This window comes from Palaemon carinicauda, chromosome 4 (genome assembly GCF_036898095.1).
Source record: "Palaemon carinicauda isolate YSFRI2023 chromosome 4, ASM3689809v2, whole genome shotgun sequence".
Taxonomy (NCBI): Eukaryota; Metazoa; Arthropoda; class Malacostraca; order Decapoda; family Palaemonidae; genus Palaemon; species Palaemon carinicauda.
The window spans coordinates 53,827,403-53,847,634 of NC_090728.1; the positions used below are offsets into that span (position 1 = coordinate 53,827,403).

Below are 20,232 nucleotides of genomic sequence, written 5' to 3' on the forward strand. Positions count from 1 at the left end.
GACAAAATCGTGAACTTTCATCAATGTGAAGTTTGTGCTCTGAACACACCTAGAATTTTACGTAAAAGGATGGCATCGTCCTGTTTGCAAAGATAGATATACTATGTCCATAATCGAGTAGCATACCATAGCACATTGTCAGTCAAACCAAATGTTTAGAAGCAATGAATAAATCATCATCAACCATTGTCCTGTCTTCTATAATAGAAACAGAGGTCTGGTAGCAATGCCCTACCATCAGTAGCATCATACCTATCCAACCTAGTCTTTGAATGTGATAAAACATTCAAGTCTTGGTATCTCAACGTTAACCAGAAGCTAGGGGAGCAGCAATTACAATTCTTTAAAAATAATCTATCAAGTTTCCAGGAAAAATACTGTTACATACAGTAGTCTCAGTCGTGGATACTAAGTCCAATGAACTTGAGACGAGTTTATAAAAAGGAAAATACTGACCGAGTTAAACTGAATATTTGTCAGGGCATTACGTTATAATAGAAAATGACTAACCTTTACTGGATAAGCCAAGACTATTATAGTTTTCCATAGAACTATCTGACCTAGTCAGAGGCGCAATTTCTGGTTGATAATACTCACTACACTGGAATATACCTCCTAATATGTCATAGCAGCATAAATATTTTAGTCTGCAGTTCCAATAGCCGACTGCCTGTGCAGGATGGGCGATGGATTTTCAGCGAATGCCAGTGTACAAAAGGGCAAATTACATAAATAATCTAGGCACAGGCTTGTTTGGAAAAAAAAAATGTAATGTTAGTTCTTAGTTTGAAGTTTGTGACTGAACTCCTGAGTAAAGTAAGTTATTTATGACCATAAAGTCTTCTTAATATCCTCCATGCGCATTGTTGATCTGTCAAATCCACACACCAAAACGGAATTACTTCAAACAAGTGCTCATTTTAAAGAACATGAATGAAATAAAGATAGAGGATGAAATCAGAAAAGGAACAAAGTCGAATACCTAGGAAGTTCACAAGGCTTCATAACACCCAACAAACTCAGTAACAAGTGATGATATCTGCTTGGTCTGAAAGTTTGCATTCTGACTATTACCGTCCATGACAAAACAATTACTTCAGCAATGTCTTTCTTCAAATGTCATATTAATTGCAGCCTAGTCTTATAACTTTCTGAATGATTTAACCTTGGATTTCATACTCAATTTGCCTGAAGGATAAATTCTTTGAATGAAATACAGTACCAACAGTACAAATACCCAAAGTCTTTCATGTTATTAGTTTAGATGGATTAGGGCTGTAAGTACTTTATATATTTTGTTCTATTAGTAGTTCTTTTTCTAAAATATCTCTAACATTCTAAAGTTTACCAACTGTAGTCACCCATCAAGGGAATAACAATTCTTGATATTAATAACACATAAGCCATTAAATTCAAATAGTATAGTTTCCCATACCTAACAGGTCGCTAAATTCAAGAATGGGTGAACCAGACTCTTACAAGCCACCTTATGGTTTATAAAAAGTTGCATATATTGTTCTAACATTTCAAGACTGTCAATAAGTCTAGACTGGGTGCAACGCTAAGCGAATTCAACTGCATTCGCTACGAAATTGGGTATTTTCAATGGTTTAAAGCCTTTCTCTTTAGACCATTTCAACAACTATTCAGCATTGGTTAACCATACCAAGAATTTTCAAAGCCTTAAATGTACGCAAAGCAAATAGTGATAAAAATCAAAGAGATTTATTGGTATTGTGTTCTTACTGAATTTATTTCAAGAATCAAAAAATTATTTTTGAAATAATGCATTTTTCAACTTGAGAAAAAAAAAATCAACTGTATAAAGTTGCCTTTGAATTTCTAAGTTATTTTTCACAAAGAATTGAAAGAAAAAATTTTACTTTTTTTAAAGATCCACTCAATTCATTCGAAACTTTCAAGTAGAACTTCACGGGCTTAGACTCAAATTTTCATCTCATTTGCCCCTTATCACTTGCACAAAGTTCAATACTTACGACTTGTTTTTTTTTCTTAAAAAATCATTTTTTCAGGATAAACCTTATCACATGTCTTAGTCTGACTAGTCTACAGAAGACGCATCCTTGGCCACTGCTGCAAAGAAACGGTCCTTCGGAATGTTAGGAAAAATGTGGGTAAATTTAAATGAAATCCCACAACCTCACACTTTAGTTTATCAATAAAAACCACTTACCTATTTATTCTTATCAGCTTCCCAATACACATGTCCTCCTAAGAAGCATCAATTTGTCTGGAAGATCAAAATCACCATAATCATGACACTTTTTTGAGTGTACCAGCATAATAGAGACTGTGGTCAATAAATTTTTTTTAACAAGGCTTAATATAGCCAAGGGCTACACTACTGTAATTCAGCAGCAGCCAGGGAAGCGCATGTGTAGGCACAAAAGAGCAAAACTTCCTCCTCCTGCAATGCTCCAACGGCTCTCACGAAATGGTAAGTATCACATGACAGCAGAAGGATCAAAGGAACAAAGGAGAATTACTTTCTGCACCGTCATTTGTCTGGTGACTTAAGGAAGGAGTAAGTGCCTCCATTATTGAACACAACGAAATATCCAAATATTGATGATCATTATGCCTTAGTACCAAGAGTCAAAAGAAAAATTGCTTGCGACTACATTAAAAACTATAAGGAATCTAATCTTTAGAGTTGTGTTCAAGGAGAGGAGTTTCCTTTTTTGCCCAACTTCAGTCACCGACTGGAGGGAGTAATGATTGTAAGGCGTCGCAAGGAAAAGTCACGGTGGGTCAGGAGCAACATTTACTCAAGTTCACGTGTACTCGTGGTCACATTCATCCAGAGCAATACAGCAGAACCTGCAATGACACTATCACTACCCTTGCTATCAGTCACTATCACTACCTCCACTATCACATAGGGCACCATGCATTGCTTTAAGAATGCAATGCACGCACCTTCCTGAGTGCAGTTGGGAACATGAGCCAGGTACAAGACAATATAGGATATTTAAGCAAGTTAATGCATTGAGATTAAAAAAAGTGCAGATAATCTATAATGATAATCTATAATTTACTTAGAAATTAGCTCATATTACGAAATGAGAGAATACTAAAAACACTTAAGATGTATAAGGGAGCTGTTGACCTGCACTCATCTCTTAGTAACATTTAAAAGTCAAAATGAAATGAAACAAGTCATGTGCCTTAAAAAAGCTTATGGTTCCAACAACATGCAGGTACACTACCACCCAGTCGATCATATTACGACTCACCAGTGGTTTCCATGACTTACAAAAGAAAGCACTTGGTCATTTACTCTTTCAAGTTTGACATACACTCACAATTAAGCATTTTACACATCATAAATACAAAATTATCTCACTTCTCCAACAAAGAGCAATAAGATTTATAAGAAAAGGCTTGAAAAAAAAAAAAATGCTTATCACACTAAGTAGTTACAAAGGAATTTCTCCTGATATATCAGATTCACTATCAAAGTTATCATAGGGAGGAATGAAATAGAAAAGAAATAGTGTTAAGAATGTCACACACACATCTTAGAATCACTTGGACATCAGAATGCATTATCACATGGGTTCACAATTGCTCAATGAGGGGTTCATCAAGATTTGTTTCATGCGGACCAAATAATATCACAAGTGACTACTTGTACACCGTCGTACCAGAGCATCACTTATACACATCTCGGTACATGTCACTTTGTCACTGATGTCAACACTTTCTACACTATCACCACTTTCCACTTCTTATGGCCACCAGAGTTAACTGGTGTCACTGGTTCACTGAAGTTTTTAAATGTCACTAGTGTCTACGTTCATACATGGTCCACTTTTTACTGCTTGTATAGATTATACTTAGGATAAACTTCCAGTTATCACAAAAAAAAAAGGAAAAAGTTTCACCAGTCTTAAAAGGAAGCACAGCCCACACTACTATTCAAAATTAATCACCAACACATATAACAGCTCAACATTGCTATTATTTTGAGCCTCTCAATATATTTGCATCATGTTCACAAACATTGTGCTCAATACTGGGGGGAGGTATCATCAACTACTTCCAAAAACTAAAAAAAAAAAAAAAACTTATAAAATAACAATATTAAATAATGTTGACAAAACATAATAATGAAATGCTTGGGCACAAAACTTTGTGAACATAAACAGTTTTTTAAAGCAGACATGATACATATGTCAACAGAAAGAAATTTATATACTGTATATATATATATACCTAAACCTGCAATAGGACATTAAGCAGGTTATATGAACTACAGGGTTGCCACTGTATAAGTCATGTTAACAGTTCAATACAAAATAATTACACTTTTACACACATTTTCACAGTTTTTAGAACGCATTCATACAATCATGCAAATGCACTCTACAACGAGCACACTATATGGCCAATCTAACGCCACCACAGCCTTTCATATAACAAAAAACTAAACGGCCAACAAACACTTCAGAAAAAAACGTGAAAAACAATGATAGTATACAATTTGTCAAACCAAAGATCTAGAAGTAATGGTCTTTCAACTCTGAGTAGTATGACACATGAACAAACTCAAATGAAGTCAATTCAAATTTTAACAAGCTCAAATGGAATCAGTTCAAATTTAACATTCAAATGAAGTTGGATCAAACTTAACAAACTCAAATGATGTAATTTCAAATCTTAAAAACTCAAATGAAGTCAGTTCTATTTATAATGAGTCCTATACTTAATTAAAAAAAAGATGAATAAATATATTTTCACAGTGTATAAACAAGATGGCTATATCATTGAGGAAAATACTCCATTAAATACATCACTTCCTCATTTGATAACTCCAATATGGTCATTACTATTTCTAAATCAAGATCAAGGTCAACAAACCTAAGACTGTGAACAGAAATTCTTTCACTGGTAACAATAACAGAAGTTTAACTCTGGAAAAAAATACTTCGTCTGTCACAGGCAAGTCCAAAAGAACTTAAAACAATCAGTGCATAATCACGAAGATTTCTTTAAACCTTTTCGTATTATTAAACAGACAAAAAATGTTGACCAACGGACAAAACAATCTTTCATGACACTTGCAATTTCATAAGTCGTCTGCATACAAGATCAGACATATAACTCTCACAAAGGCCTGTATTCTCCCCCAAATGTCAGGATTACAGTTATCTTTATCTCACAAAAGTCAATCTGTGACTCACTGCCCTCCTGATGGGCATCATCTAGCAGTTAATCACAGACGTCCATCAGTCTCATTAATAAGAAAAAACTATCAACCATATTCGCATTCTTACCACATCCTGACTAATAATTACTTTAGACAAAAAAGCAGCACTTCATATTATCACTATAATACAGTATTTGGCTACACGTATTTCACATCTTGAAGCAAAAAGTAGGAAGTTTCCTTTATAACAAAGAAATAATCTGGAATATAATACAAGGTGTCAATAAAGAAACCGTCAAAAAGAACTTCACAAACAAGTATCTGCTTCCCAATCCTGTTTTCCATTTTTAAATGCACAAATCTTCAAAACTAAACAGAACCCTACCACCATCAAAGTAGATTTGCTTTTCAACAAATAACAAAAGTTATGTAATCAATGGTTCCTTGAAACTAATCTTTTTTTTTAAGAAGCATCTACAACTAAAGTGAATTTCACAATCATGAGTTTTCTCTTGAAGTACCTTAAAGAAGGAAAACAAAGATATCTTATAAAAGACATATATACTAAAACAATATTTGTTTTCTTTTTACTCCAAGACCAATTAAGAGACTAGGAACCCTTGTTCAAAACGGGTGATTATACAGAAACTTTGAATGGCTGGAGACAATTAACTGTTAATAGAAATGATTACAGAAGTTTCTTGTTATTTTCTCCAGTAGTGTATAAAAGAAAAAAGGGGGAGAGGAGATATTTATCTTGATTTCCAGTGAGGGCCAAGATTGATTGACTGAATAATATAAGCTAGTTTAACCAGACCACCAAGTCAACCCTTTCAGCTATCATTCTGCTGGCATTGTTACATAGAGAGAGAGAAAGAGAGAGAGAGTCAAATAAGGTACACCTCTTCAATAGGACAAAATTCTTAAAAAGTAACTCAAAGAAACTGCTTTCGTATCCTCAAGGTAGCACAAAATTAATAAGTTTACAAATCATCATAATATTGCAGTCATGTGGCAACCTTTAAACAATCTCTAATGCTTGAAGAAGTTAGAATTGACTTGATTTATCAACTGATTCCTCAACTCATCTCATCTATTTTCCTAAAGAAGGATAATGTAAATAACACTAAGATAGGGAAATGAAACCTCACTTAACTATCTCTTCAATAAAAATGCCTGGCATTCACGTCCCTAAAATCTCTGTCAAGTAATTAAAAGGCTGTTCACAACAAATTATATGAACATTATTTGATTCTGTATACAATATAACAAAGCAGTTCCCAACCAAATCCATCTAGTCATTAGCAAACCTATAAGTGTGGATCATGGATAAATGTTGACCTCTGGAAATATTTCCACTTTGTTGGCCAAAAGATATAGTTTGACCACAATGAAAAATCATGTACAACTATAGCATACTTATATCTTTATACATTTTGCATTCCAATCCCTCGTCATGAAAACCAGAGATGTCCTGACAGAGAAAACGCTGATGTTACCGACACCTCCACATGGATGTTAGGTGGCACAATAAAATCTCTCAATACCAAGATTTCATACACACAAGTGAATAATGGTGTCACGCCCAATCACTTTCAATGCAAGATACTACTTGTGCAAATCAATGCATGACTGCATTTTCTTAAGATTTCAAGTGTAATGAAGTAATTTTCAAATATTGCTACGGAATAGATTCATCCCAAAAAACTAAACAGGAAAAAGAAATGAATTCTGCTGGATACTGAGAAGTCTTACTGTACAAATGTGTACTATCCCTTCCAAGGCTTTTTTTCTTCTGGATCACCCAACTAGGACGATAATTAGTGCAACCTTTTAACACTCCAAAAGTAAATCAAATATTGCCTATGATTCTCGCTGGGGTTCATACACAACTACAAGTTCCTTGCTTCGATAGATAGATTTCCAACAGGGGAAAAAAGTTCCTGTTAAAAATTGAAGCCGCCTTGAGGCGGATTTCCAGCTTCATTGAATTGGAACTGTTGGCCAGATTCATCCACTGAAGGAGCCACTTTAGAATCCTCCTCCTCTCCTCCAAAGTAGTGCTCAATAATTTCAAATGCTTTCTGGTAAATCTCCAAGTTCTCATGACTCTGAAGGAACTCAATCTTGTCCAAACCTGAAAAAAAAAGGATTTAAACATTTTTTTTAGACAAACAGGGTGTGTAGGAAAATTGTATAGTACTCAAAATTAAGTAAGGAAGTAAATATACAATAGCTGTTTATAACATCTTCCACATAAACACAATCCCTCTTCTTTACAGCTGTGATTACTAATTTCATATGACTATTGGCAAATACCAAGTTTTGCATGACTGAATGAACATAATCTTGCCAGAATCTATAGACGTAGTGATCTAAAAAAAAAAACAAAAAAAAAAAAAAAAAAACAACAAAACAGGTGTAGGAAAAGTAATAAAACATTCTAATAGTAAAATTTCTTATTTCTATAATCACCTGATGTTCATATTGCTTCTTCTCCAGAAGCTCAGTTTAATCAATCTTTACACGTAAATTTTCAAAATTGCAAAATTTCCCATTTTCTTCCTTCCAATACACATGCACTTAATAAAGGGATGAGAATTATAGCAGTTGAGTAAGTGATAACTTTGTCTCCTCAGTTTTTAAGTCAGCATTATCCCTATCCTCTTGACAACAAGAGGAAGTGGGGAGGAGGGTGGGCATGTACTGTATATAAACATAGGCGAGTATAGAAATAGGAAATTTTACCATTAAAATTTTTTATTTCTATTGACCGACTAGTGACAGAATTTGGAAGGGTGTGTGAGAGAAGGAAGTTGAGAGTTAATGTGGGTAAGAGTAAGGTTATGAGATGTACGAGAAGGGAAGGTGGTGCAAGGTTGAATGTCATGTTGAATGGAGAGTTACTTGAGGAGGTGGATCAGTTTAAGTACTTGGGGTCTGTTGTTGCAGCAAATGGTGGAGTGGAAGCAGATGTACGTCAGAGAGTGAATGAAGGATGCAAAGTGTTGGGGGCAGTTAAGGGAGTAGTAAAAAATAGAGGGTTGGGCATGAATGTAAAGAGAGTTCTATATGAGAAAGTGATTGTACCAACTGTGATGTATGGATCGGAGTTGTGGGGAATGAAAGTGACGGAGAGACAGAAATTGAATGTGTTTGAGATGAAGTGTCTAAGGAGTATGGCTGGTGTATCTTAAGTAGATAGGGTTAGGAACGAAGTGGTGAGGGTGAGAACGGGTGTAAGAAATGAGTTAGCGGCTAGAGTGGATATGAATGTGTTGAGGTGGTTTGGCCATGTTGAGAGAATGGAAAATGGCTGTCTGCTAAAGAAGGTGATGAATGCAAGAGTTGATGGGAGAAGTACAAGAGGAAGGCCAAGGTTTGGGTGGATGGATGGTGTGAAGAAAGCTCTGGGTGATAGGAGGATAGATGTGAGAGAGGCAAGAGAGCGTGCTAGAAATAGGAATGAATGGAAAGCGATTGTGACGCAGTTCCGGTAGGCCCTGCTGCTTCCTCCGGTGCCTTAGATGACCGCGGAGGTAGCAGCAGTAGGGGATTCAGCATTATGAAGCTTCATCTGTGGTGGAATTGTGGGAGGTTGGGCTGTGGCACCCTAGCAGTACCAGCTGAACTCGGCTGAGTCCATGGTTAGGCTGGAGGAACGTAGAGAGTAGTCCCCTTTTTGTTTTGTTTCTTTGTTGATGTCGGCTACCCCCCAAAATTGGGGGAAGTGCCTTGGTATATGGATGGATGGATTTCTATAAACCTCCCCTAATGATCATATTGCTGACTCCCACATACTAGAGGTGGAATGCCAGAAACGCAAGATATAGGAGAACTTAATAGAAAGTAATATACAATGGTTGATATTTACTAACCTGGTCTAGATTACTGTACTTATTTACAAACCAACTCAATATACGGTTTAAAATTTGGACTCAAAATTGTTTTAACCTATATTTCTGATTTCAATGATACTCTGATTCCAAATCCATTATTAAATTAAAACCCCACACTCTTGTAGAAAATGAGTTAAAAATCCAGTTAACTCGATTAAGGTATAACTAAGTAATGTCAACTCACAAATAACAACAATGAAATATTTGCAAATTGGAATCTCTTCTTAGTTTAACCAAAGCTCTTCACATAAGGGTAATATAAACATTCGTGTTAGAATGTACCCAACTAAAGTAACCTTGTGATGAGCTACTGGTCGAACTTGCAAGCGAACAGAAATTCACCGTCATTTGGAATGTGTCGTAATCGTCCATCTTTAGCTAATAAATCACCCGCAACCAAATATTTATAAAGATTCAATTACATAAATATTTAAGAGCATCTACATTCTGAAACACCAAGTCCCCTTACCAAAAATTATACTGCTTACGGGCGCTTAGTTTAGTGAGAGGAGGGATATAAGTATCCATATTACCTTCAGTCTTCTGCCTCACAATCTACATGTCTCGTAGGTTGTCTAGGTATGTGGATAAGCAAGGATTTAGCTGCAAATGATCTAAAGTAGTGAAAAGAAATTAAGATTTTACAAGAGGAACAGGACTCTGTATGGCCAAGTGAACATTCAGAACCCTTATTGAAGGAACACTATGTATTTAAGACCACTAGACCCAATTATGAAAATCAAGCAATTATAAGCAACCGACCAAGCAAGTCAGACTTGCCTACCACAAGCGAATGCTCGCCGACTGGTAAGTAAAGTGATTCAAGAACACTCCCACCTGATTACTGACAAAAAGCATCTCTTAAGTCAAAAAAACTTGTAAGAAGTGTTTAAAAATGTTATTTTCATTAGTAAAATAAATTTTTGAATATACTTACCCGATGATCATGTAGCTGTCAACTCCGTTGCCCGACAGAAATCTACGGTCGGGATACGCCAGCAATCGCTATCCAGGTGGGGGTGTACACAACAGCGCCATCTGTGAGTAGGTACTCAAGTACTTCTTGTCAACAAGAACTCAATTTTCTCCTCGGTCCACTGGTTCTCTATGGGGAGGAAGGGCGGGTTCTTTAATTCATGATCATCGGGTAAGTATATTCAAAAATTTATTTTACTAATGAAAATAACATTTTTCAATATTAATCTTACCCGATGATCATGTAGCTGATTCACACCCAGGGTGGTGGGTGGAGACCAGCATACATGTTAACAAAGAAGCTAAGTATCCCGTATTTCATTTTATCAGTTATTCAAAATAACAAACATAAAATAAATAAGTACCTGGTAAGGAAGTCGACTTGAACCATTACTCTGCCTTTTTTAAGTACGTCTTCCTTACTGAGCCTAGCGGTCCTCTTAGGATGCTGAACGACTCCTAGGTGCTGAAGTATAAAGGGCTGCAACCCATACTAAAGGACCTCATCACAACCTCTAACCTAGGCGCTTCTCAAGAAAGAATTTGACCACCCGCCAAATCAACCAGGATGCGGAAGGCTTCTTAGCCGACCGTACAACCCAAAGAACAACAATAAAAAGTATTCAAGAGAAAGGTTAAAAAGGTTATGGGATTATGGGAATGTAGTGGCTGAGCCCTCACCTACTACTGCACTCGCTGCTACGAATGGTCCCAGGGTGTAGCAGTTCTCGTAAAGAGACTGGACATCTTTGAGATAGAATGATGCGAACACTGACTTGCTTCTCCAGTAGGTTGCATCCATAACACTCTGCAGAGAACGGTTCTGTTTGAAGGCCACTGAAGTAGCCACAGCTCTCACTTCATGTGTCCTTACCTTCAGCAAAGCAAGGTCTTCTTCCTTCAGATGAGAATGTGCTTCTCTAATCAGAAGCCTGATGTAGTAAGAAACTGCGTTCTTAGACATCGGTAGAGAAGGCTTCTTGATAGCACACCATAAAGCTTCTGATTGTCCTCGTAATGGCTTTGACCTTCTTAAATAGTACCTAAGAGCTCTAACTGGGCAAAGTACTCTCTCTAGTTCGTTCCCCACCAAGTTGGACAGGCTTGGGATCTCGAACGACTTAGGCCAAGGACGGGAAGGAAGCTCGTTTTTAGCCAAAAAACCGAGCTGCAAGGAACATGTAGCCGTTTCAGATGTGAAACCTATGTTCCTGCTGAAGGCGTGGATCTCACTTACTCTTTTAGCTGTTGCTAAGCACACGAGGAAAAGAGTTTTTAATGTGAGGTCCTTAAAAGAGGCTGATTGAAGCGGTTCAAATCTTGATGACATTAGGAACCTTAAAACTACGTCTAGATTCCAGCCTGGAGTGGACAATCGACGTTCCTTTGAGGTCTCAAAAGACCTAAGGAGGTCCTGTAGATCTTTGTTGGTGGAAAGATCCAAGCCTCTGTGGCGGAAAACCGCTGCCAACATACTTCTGTAACCCTTGATCGTAGGAGCTGATAGGGATCTTACGTTCCTTAGATGTAACAGGAAGTCAGCAATCTGGGTTACAGTGGTACTGGTTGAGGAAACTGCATTGGCCTTGCACCAGCTTCGGAAGACTTCCCATTTAGACTGATAGACTCTGAGAGTGGATGTCCTCCTTGCTCTGGCAATCGCTCTGGCTGCCTCCTTCGAAAAGCCTCTAGCTCTTGAGAGTCTTTCGATAGTCTGAAGGCAGTCAGACGAAGAGCGTGGAGGTTTGGGTGTACCTTCTTTACGTGAGGTTGACGCAGAAGGTCCACTCTTAGAGGAAGAGTCCTGGGAACGTCGACTAGCCATTGCAGTACCTCGGTGAACCATTCTCTCGCGGGCCAGAGGGGAGCAACCAACGTTAGCCGTGTCCCTTTGTGAGAGGCGAACTTCTGAAGTACCCTGTTGACAATCTTGAACGGCGGGAACGCATACAGGTCGAGATGGGACCAATCCAGCAGAAAGGCATCCACGTGAACTGCTGCTGGGTCTGGAATCGGAGAACAATACAACGGGAGCCTCTTGGTCATCGAGGTAGCGAATAGATCTATGGTTGGCTGACCCCACAGGGCCCATAGTCTGCTGCAAACATTCTTGTGAAGGGTCCACTCTGTGGGGATGACCTGACCCTTCCGGCTGAGGCGATCTGCCATGACATTCATATCGCCCTGAATGAACCTCGTTACCAGCGTGAGCTTTCGATCTTTTGACCAAATGAGGAGGTCCCTTGCGATCTCGAACAACTTCCTCGAATGAGTCCCTCCCTGCTTGGAGATGTAAGCCAAGGCTGTGGTGTTGTCGGAGTTCACCTCCACCACCTTGTTTAGCTGGAGGGACTTGAAGTTTATCAAGGCCAGATGAACCGCCAACAACTCCTTGCAATTGATGTGAAGTGTCCTTTGCTCCTGATTCCATATGCCCGAGCATTCCTGTCCGTCCAGTGTCGCACCCCAGCCCGTGTCCGATGCGTCCGAGAAGAGACGGTGGTCGGGGGTCTGAACAGCCAAAGGTAGACCTTCCTTGAGAAGAATGCTGTTCTTCCACCACGTTAGAGTAGACCTCATCTCTTCGGAAACAGGAACTGAGACCGTCTCTAGCGTCATGTCCTTTATCCAGTGAGCAGCTAGATGATACTGAAGGGGGCGGAGGTGGAGTCTCCCTAACTCGATGAAAGTGTCCCTGATAGACTCATCCACTGCCTGACTGAGCATCGGTTCCTTCTCAGCATACTCTGGATGCATTCTAGGGCTTGATTGATCCTTGGGGCCGACGGAAAAGCCCGAAAAGCTCGACTCTGAATCTCCATACCCAGGTAGACAATGGTCTGGGATGGGACGAGCTGGGACTTCTCTAAATTGACCAGGAGGCCCAGTTCCTTGGTCAGATCCATAGTCCATCTGAGAATCTCCAGACAGCGACGACTTGTGGGAGCTCTTAAAAGCCAGTCGTCTAAATAGAGGGAGGCTCTGATGTCTGCGAAGTGAAGGAATTTCGCAATATTCCTCATCAGTCTGGTAAACACAAGAGGTGCCGTGCTTAGGCCAAAGCACAGGGCTTGGAACTGGTACACAACCTTTCCAAAGACGAATCTTAGGAAAGGTTGGGAGTCTGGATGGATGGGGACGTGAAAGTACGCGTCTTTCAGGTCTAAAGAGACCATCCAGTCCTCCTGCCTGACCGCTGCTAGGACCGACTTCGTCGTCTCCATCGTGAACGTCTGCTTGGTGACAAAGCATTGAGAGCACTGACGTCCAGCACCGGTCTCCAACCTCCTGTCTCCTTGGCTACCAGGAAGAGACGGTTGTAAAAGCCCGGGGATTGATGATCCCGGACTATGACCACCGCTTCCTTTTGTAGCAAGAGCGACACCTCTTGTTGCAACGCTAGCCTCTTGTCCTTCTCCTTGTAGTTGGGAGAGAGGTTGATGGGAGACGTAGCTAGAGGGGGACTGCGGCAGAACGGAATTCTGTATCCCTCCCTTAGCCACTTCACAGACTGAGTGTCTGCACCTCTGCTCTACCAAGCTTGCCAGAAGGTCTTGAGTCTGGCTCCTACTGCTGTCTGGAGAGGAAGGCAGTCAAAACTTGCCTTTTGCGGACTTGGAACCCTTCTTGGATTTGCCACGGTGACTGTCTGCACGGGTACCTCCTCTGCTGGAGGCTCTGCCACGAAAGGGCGGGATGAACCTAGAAGCAGGTGTGTCAACTGCTGCAGGGCGGAAGGGTCTAGGCACGGAAGGTAAGGTTTTAGCCTTACGTGCAGAAGATGCCATAAGATCATGAGTATCCTTCTGGATAAGTGAGGCAGCCATCCCCTTAATCAGCTCCTCCGGAAACAGACACTTGGAGAGAGGAGCAAACAACAACTCCGACTTCTGGCAAGGAGTGATACCAGCTGATAAGAAGGAGCAAAGATGTTCTCTCTTCTTAAGGACTCCTGAAACATATGAAGCCGCAAGTTCACCAGACCCATCCCGAATTGCTTTGTCCATGCTAGACATGATCAGCATGGCCGAGTCCTTATCTGAAGGGGAAGTCTTCCTGCTTAAGGCTCCCAGACACCAATCGAGAAAGTTGAATATCTCGAAGGCACGAAAGACTCCCTTCAACAGATGATCTAAATCGGAAAAGGACCAGCAGATCTTCGAACGTCTCATAGCCAACCTGCGGGGAGAGTCAACCAGACTTGAGAAGTCGGCCTGGGCAGAGGCAGGAACCCCCAAGCCGGGTTCCTCTCCCGTGGCATACCAGACGCTCGACTTAGAAGCAAGCTTGGGAGGCGGAAAGACGAAAGAAGTCCTTCCCAGTTGCTTCTTGGACTGCAACCAGTCCCCCATAACCCTCAAAGCTCTCTTAGATGATCTGGCGAGAACAAGCTTGGTGAAGGCAGGCGCAGCAGACTGCATGCCCAGAGCAAACTCGGAGGGAGGAGAACGAGGGGTTGCAGACACAAACTGCTCAGGATACAAGTCCCTGAACAAGGCAAGGACTTTACGAAAGTCTAAGGAGGGAGCAGTAGACTTGGGCCCTTCAAAATCAGAGTGAGGCTCATCCAGATGTGCAGCTTCATCATCCGATACATCAACATCCGAAAGCTGAGTTGTAAGTGGCAAAGGCAGAGCAGAAAGCTGAACGGCTGAATCCGGCAGTACGGGTGCATGCGTACCTGCGGATCCAACATCATGCCGCTGCTGGTCGGTCTGCGAGCTGGCCACAACAAAAGCAGAGGGCTGGCGTGTGGGAGGGTCTGCGGTGGGATGAGGAGCATGCGGTATGGTATGCAGAGCATGCTGTAAGGTATGCGGCTCATGCTGCATGGTATGCGGAGCATGCTGTAAGGTCTGCAGAGCATGCTGCATGGGCTGAGGAGAATGCCGCATAGTGCTGGAACCCGGCAACTCCTGATGCGGCAGCTCACGCATGTTAGCAGATGGTGCAGCAAGAACATGCGTCTGGCAGGGTGGACTGCGCATCGGTGGTGGAGCTCTCACAGGTGGAGTGTGGGAGCAGGCAGCCGCAGTATCTGCTGAGCGCACAACCTCGGCGGGTTGTAGGTTAACAGGAGCCTTCTCAGCATGATACGCCTGCATGAATGCAGCAAGCTGAGACTGCATAGTCTGCAGCATGGACCACTTAGGGTCTACTGTGGTTGGAGCAACAACAGACGGAGCAGTAGCCTGTTGAGGGACCACTCTACCTCTCTTGGGAGGTGTGCAGTCATCAGATGACTGCGGCGAGTCCGAACTGACCCAGTGGCTACACCTGGGCCGTTGGACTCGCTCGGAAGGGACCTTACGCTTGAGCGGTCGTGAGACCTTGGTCCACCGTTTCCTCCTGGAAACCTCTTCCACAGACGAGGAATGTAAGGGCTCATTCGTCTGTATGTGGATGGGACGATCCTTAACAGATACGTCCGCAACCACTGAGGATACATCCGTGCGCCTATCAAGGCCTGCCGAACCCTTTGGTCCTTCGACATTGCTTCTCCCCTGGGCTTGGGAGCTTGCAAGAGGTCCCGGACTGGGAGGACGACTGGCACGCACAGATGTACCCTCATGCGCAACACTGACACTGACACTTTGCACATCACTAGCACTAACACTTCCCACTGCACTTTTCGCTTTCAGCTCTCTGACATCTGCCAAGAGCTGATTACGGTCATTAGCCAATGACTCCACTTTATCACCGAGAGCCTGAATGGCACGCAACATATCCGCCATACCAGGCTGAGCACTCGTAGCAGGTTCGGGAGTCACCACCACAGGGGAAGGAAAAGGTTGAGGGGCATGGGGAGAGGAAAAATCCACAGAGCGAGAAGAACTCCTCCTATTTCTCTCCTTCTCTAACCTATGTGCATATCTAAGGAATTCGTTAAAATCGAATTCCGAAAGCCCAGCACATTCCCCACATCGATCTTCCAATTGACAGGATTTACCCCTACAATTGGAACATACAGTGTGAGGATCTATAGAGGCCTTCGGAAGACGCCTAGTACAAGTCCTAACACTACACTGCCTGTACTTAGGTACTTGAGACTGGTCAGACATCTTGAATTTTAGAAGTAGTCAAGGGGGGATTCCAAAATCTAGCAAAGTTCGTTACCAATTAATCTAAATTAATTCCAAAAGCTTGCTAAGCTAATGAGAAAGCTTCCTGAATAGCGAAGGCTATAACTTTAGAGCAAATACATCACCAAATCGTGAACAATAACTCCAAAATCAACAGCGTATCCAAGTAGGTCTTGCCGGCGGCACGACAGAGGAAAAATTGAGTTCTTGTTGACAAGAAGTACTTGAGTACCTACTCACAGATGGCGCTGTTGTGTACACCCCCACCTGGATAGCGATCGCTGGCGTATCCCGACCGTAGATTTCTGTCGGGCAACGGAGTTGACAGCTACATGATCATCGGGTAAGATTAATATTGAAAAACCTTCATTTATGAGGTATAATAATAGGGTCAAGACTGGATATCAAATTGAAAAATAATACAATACAACAGACGAATGAAATGCCAGCCAGTACATCTCTGTTACAGAAGGCTTAAAGCCTTAACAGGACCCCATACTGCTAGCCTTTTCCGAATCCGACACAATATATCGATTCAATCCCTTGGAAGAACAAGAAGACTCCCAATTTACCTTAACCAGCTTAGGGTATATCTCAGCAATATGGTTACATAATGTTAAAAAAAAGAAAAAGAAAAAAAAAGGAGATAATTCCTCATTTTCAAGGTAGCCACCTTCATCTTCCTATATTGTATTTGCAGTGAAGGGAAATCAGCCAATTTCCTGGTTTGCTTACAATTAGAGTGAATGCGGAAGACTTCTTTAATATAAAAAATTAGATACTTTCTATATGAATCTATACAATATATACCTATGAAATATGTAACAAATTAAATGTATTTACTTTTACTTTGCTGAAATAACTTGATGTGTAGTAGAACACATTGCCATACAAAACATCATGCAAATTGAATTTTTTTAACGTCATTCACCCCAAACAATGTAATAAGATATACTTCAAGAGCTCTTACTTTAGCGAACAGAGGGATATGAGGATCCACATTACCCGCTTGGTCTATTGCCTCACAACCTAGTTGTCTTATAGAGTAACTAGGATTGTACCCAGCATCGGTTTGGAAGCAGAAGGGTCTACAACAATTAAAAGAAATTGAGGTTCTGCAAGCGGAAGAGTATTGGTAATGAGTAGTAAACTTTCATAACCCTTACTGCAAGAAACATTGAAGACTCGACTCAAATAGGGGAGTTACATTGGATTGGCAAAGGATGGCTAAGAGGATTCACTGGACTCTTGAACATTAACAAAGAAAGCTAGCGATGTCAAGAGCTTATCAAGTTCAGTTACTATAAAAAATTGGCTATGTGAATCGTCTAAAGGTGAAGGCTTGCCATTAACAGTCATCCCTGGTACAATCAACTAGCCTGGCGTAGTCCCCTTTAAAACTTTACACTTAACTTGGAAGGAAACCATTACAATGCATTATCAAATGAGATACTATGAGGAAAATGTTTTTTTTAAAACAATTTGAGTCACAGTATTGTCAGTGATACAACAACAGAATGAAGATACTGTAATGAACTTCCAAAAACACTTCCTGTGCACACACTATGTAGCAGGAGTAGGGGATTCAGAGTTATGAAGCTTCATCTGTCGTGGATCACGGGGGAAGGTGGACTGTGTCACCCTAGCAGTACCGGCTGAACTCGGTTGAGTCCCTCGTCTGGCTGGGAGGAACGTAGAGAAGAGAGGTCCCCTTTTTTGTTTCATTTGTTTGATGTCGGCTACCCCCCAAAAATTGGGGGAAGTGCCTTGGTATATGTATGTATGATACATATGGCTGCCCACCCGATTTTGTCAAGCTGGTGCGTGCCCTCCATGACGGAATGGTTGGGAGAGTCTGCCACCAGAACTCTCTTTCAGACCCATTCCCCATCAACGGCGGCCTGAAGCAGGGCTGTGTTCTGGCCCCGACGTGTTTCTCGCTATACACCGCAGCAATGCTCAACGAGATTCCCCCAGACACACCCTCAGTCGACCTACGTTTCTGCATGGATGGAGGCGCTTTCAACCTCTCTAGACTCCGCGCCAGAACCAAGACCACCTTGTGTGCAGTGCAAGAACTGCAGTATGCTGACGACAATGCCACCCCAGGTCAGATGGCAGAGAACCTGCAGTCGTTAGCTGATGCATACAACTCTGCCTACGAACGTTTTGGGATGCAAGTCAACTCAGACAAAACCAAGACCCTCGTCCAACATCCACCAGGACTGATGCTCCCCAACTTCAATACCACAGTGAATGACCAACCGTTAGAACAGGTGGACCAGTTCTCCTACCTAGGGAGCATCCTAACATCAACTCCCACAAGCAAAAAGGACGTGGAGAACAGGATCAGGGCAGCCCACTCCGCCTTTGGCCGACTCAACTGCCGCGTATTTAACAACCACGCACTGACAATGACCATCAAAATAATGGTGTTCAGGGCAGTAGTCCTCTCCACGCTCCTGTATGCATGTGAAACATGGACGCTATATAAAAACGATATTAAAAACCTAGAACGCTTCCAACAAATGAAACAGGCAGATCTTGAAAATCCCCAGGGAGAGCCACACCACCAACATTGAAGTCTTAGAACGTGCCTCGCTGACCAGCGTGGAGGCCACCATCATCCACCACCGCCTCCGCTGGATAGGACACGTGCATAGGATGGATCCATCTAGGGTCCCAAAGAAAATATTCTACGGAGAACTGACCCAGGGCACCAGACCAAGAGGAGCCCCGAAAATGCGCTATAAAGATCAACTAAAGCGCACCCTGGCTCTAACTGACATCGATCCTTCCTCATGGGAAGAAACGGCCAGGGACAGGAAAACCTGGAGGAGTACAGTACACCATGGCACCGTGGACTTCGAGGAGAGGAGGAGACAAAATGAGGAGGCTAGGAGGAGAAGAAGGAGAGAGCGATTAGAACAGCCCCGCCCACCACCTACCCTCCCTTGTGAACACTGTCCGCGACTCTTCCACCACAGACTAGGACTTAACAGCCACATCAGGCATAAGCACCCACCCCACAGATAGGAGGATGATGGCTAACGACAGAACCCAATACTCGGACACGAGTGGGCGCCGACGACGATTATTACTACTAGATAAGCTACAACCGTAGTTGGAAAAGCAGGCTGCTAAAAGCAAGGAAATAATAGTCAGTTTCTACTTACTAGTAAAATGATCATTCCTTTACTAAGGATATGTATTTATTAAAAGGAAGAAATGGGAAAAGCTTAATATTTTACGGGTACAGGACTATTAAACCAAGCTTCTGGAAAAGAAGCAATATGAACATCAAGGAAGGTTCATAAAATAAATTCAGAACTAACACAAAGTTCAGATACAACATAAGTCCTTTCATCTCATAAGAAAAAAAAATATTGAAACTTACCGTAACATTCTTCCACCAATACAGCATATGGGTTGACTCCAAATGTAGTCTTCGCTTCCTGTTCACCAAGCTGGAGTATATTCTGGATGCCATTAAGAGCCACTTGCACAATCTTGGCATCCATGACAGTCAAGAGGTCACAAAGAGGTGGAATGCAACCCTGAAATTTATAATTTTTAATATTAATAAACATCACACCTGAAAACATATCATAAAAATTTACTTGCCGCTATTCAAGTGAATAATATTAGAATGTGAGTAGGTAGGTAGCCTGAACTATAAAGAGTAATATTCTTTAGTGTCTCTTAGGTTCCAAGACAAATTACTTTCTGCCTTTCATTCTTCTTTGAATCTACTCGCTTAGCTCCCTGCCTACCTGGACTGTCCAGTTTCTAGAAATTTCCCCTTTCACTTCCAAAAAACTATTCAAAAAGGCTATTTGAATCAGAAATTGTGACTTGCTGGTCTCAAAGTATAACATTGTGATAATAACAATAATAATCATAATAGTTGGTACCCATCTTTCTCTCTAAATATCACTGGCAAAACACATTGAGGCTTTACAACTATGAAATTATTATAAAAGGATTTCTAAACAGTCTTTTATAGCCCATATCTAAGAGATGTGGTACATATTAACTGCATAACCATACAAAGGAGCTGCCTATACTTAAGGATACAGCTATTTACAAAACCCTACCATAA

At 41.4% G+C, this 20,232-nt stretch overlaps 1 protein-coding gene across 3 annotated transcripts in view; it reads right to left on the reverse strand.

Annotated features, from left to right (window-relative positions):
* Window positions 1–1,724: 1,724 nt before the first annotated feature.
* The window catches only part of Kap-alpha1 (karyopherin alpha1), a 45,744-nt gene continuing 27,236 nt past the window's right edge, over window positions 1,725–20,232 (reverse strand). For all 3 annotated transcript variants that reach the window (XM_068372275.1, XM_068372273.1, XM_068372274.1), the window contains exons 9-10: window positions 19,528–19,687; window positions 1,725–7,310 (exon numbers count right to left, since the gene is read on the reverse strand). In XM_068372275.1, coding sequence (XP_068228376.1) covers window positions 7,120–7,310; window positions 19,528–19,687 — 351 coding nt within the window. In that variant the 3' untranslated portion in view covers window positions 1,725–7,119. The remainder of the gene's footprint in view (window positions 7,311–19,527; window positions 19,688–20,232) is intronic.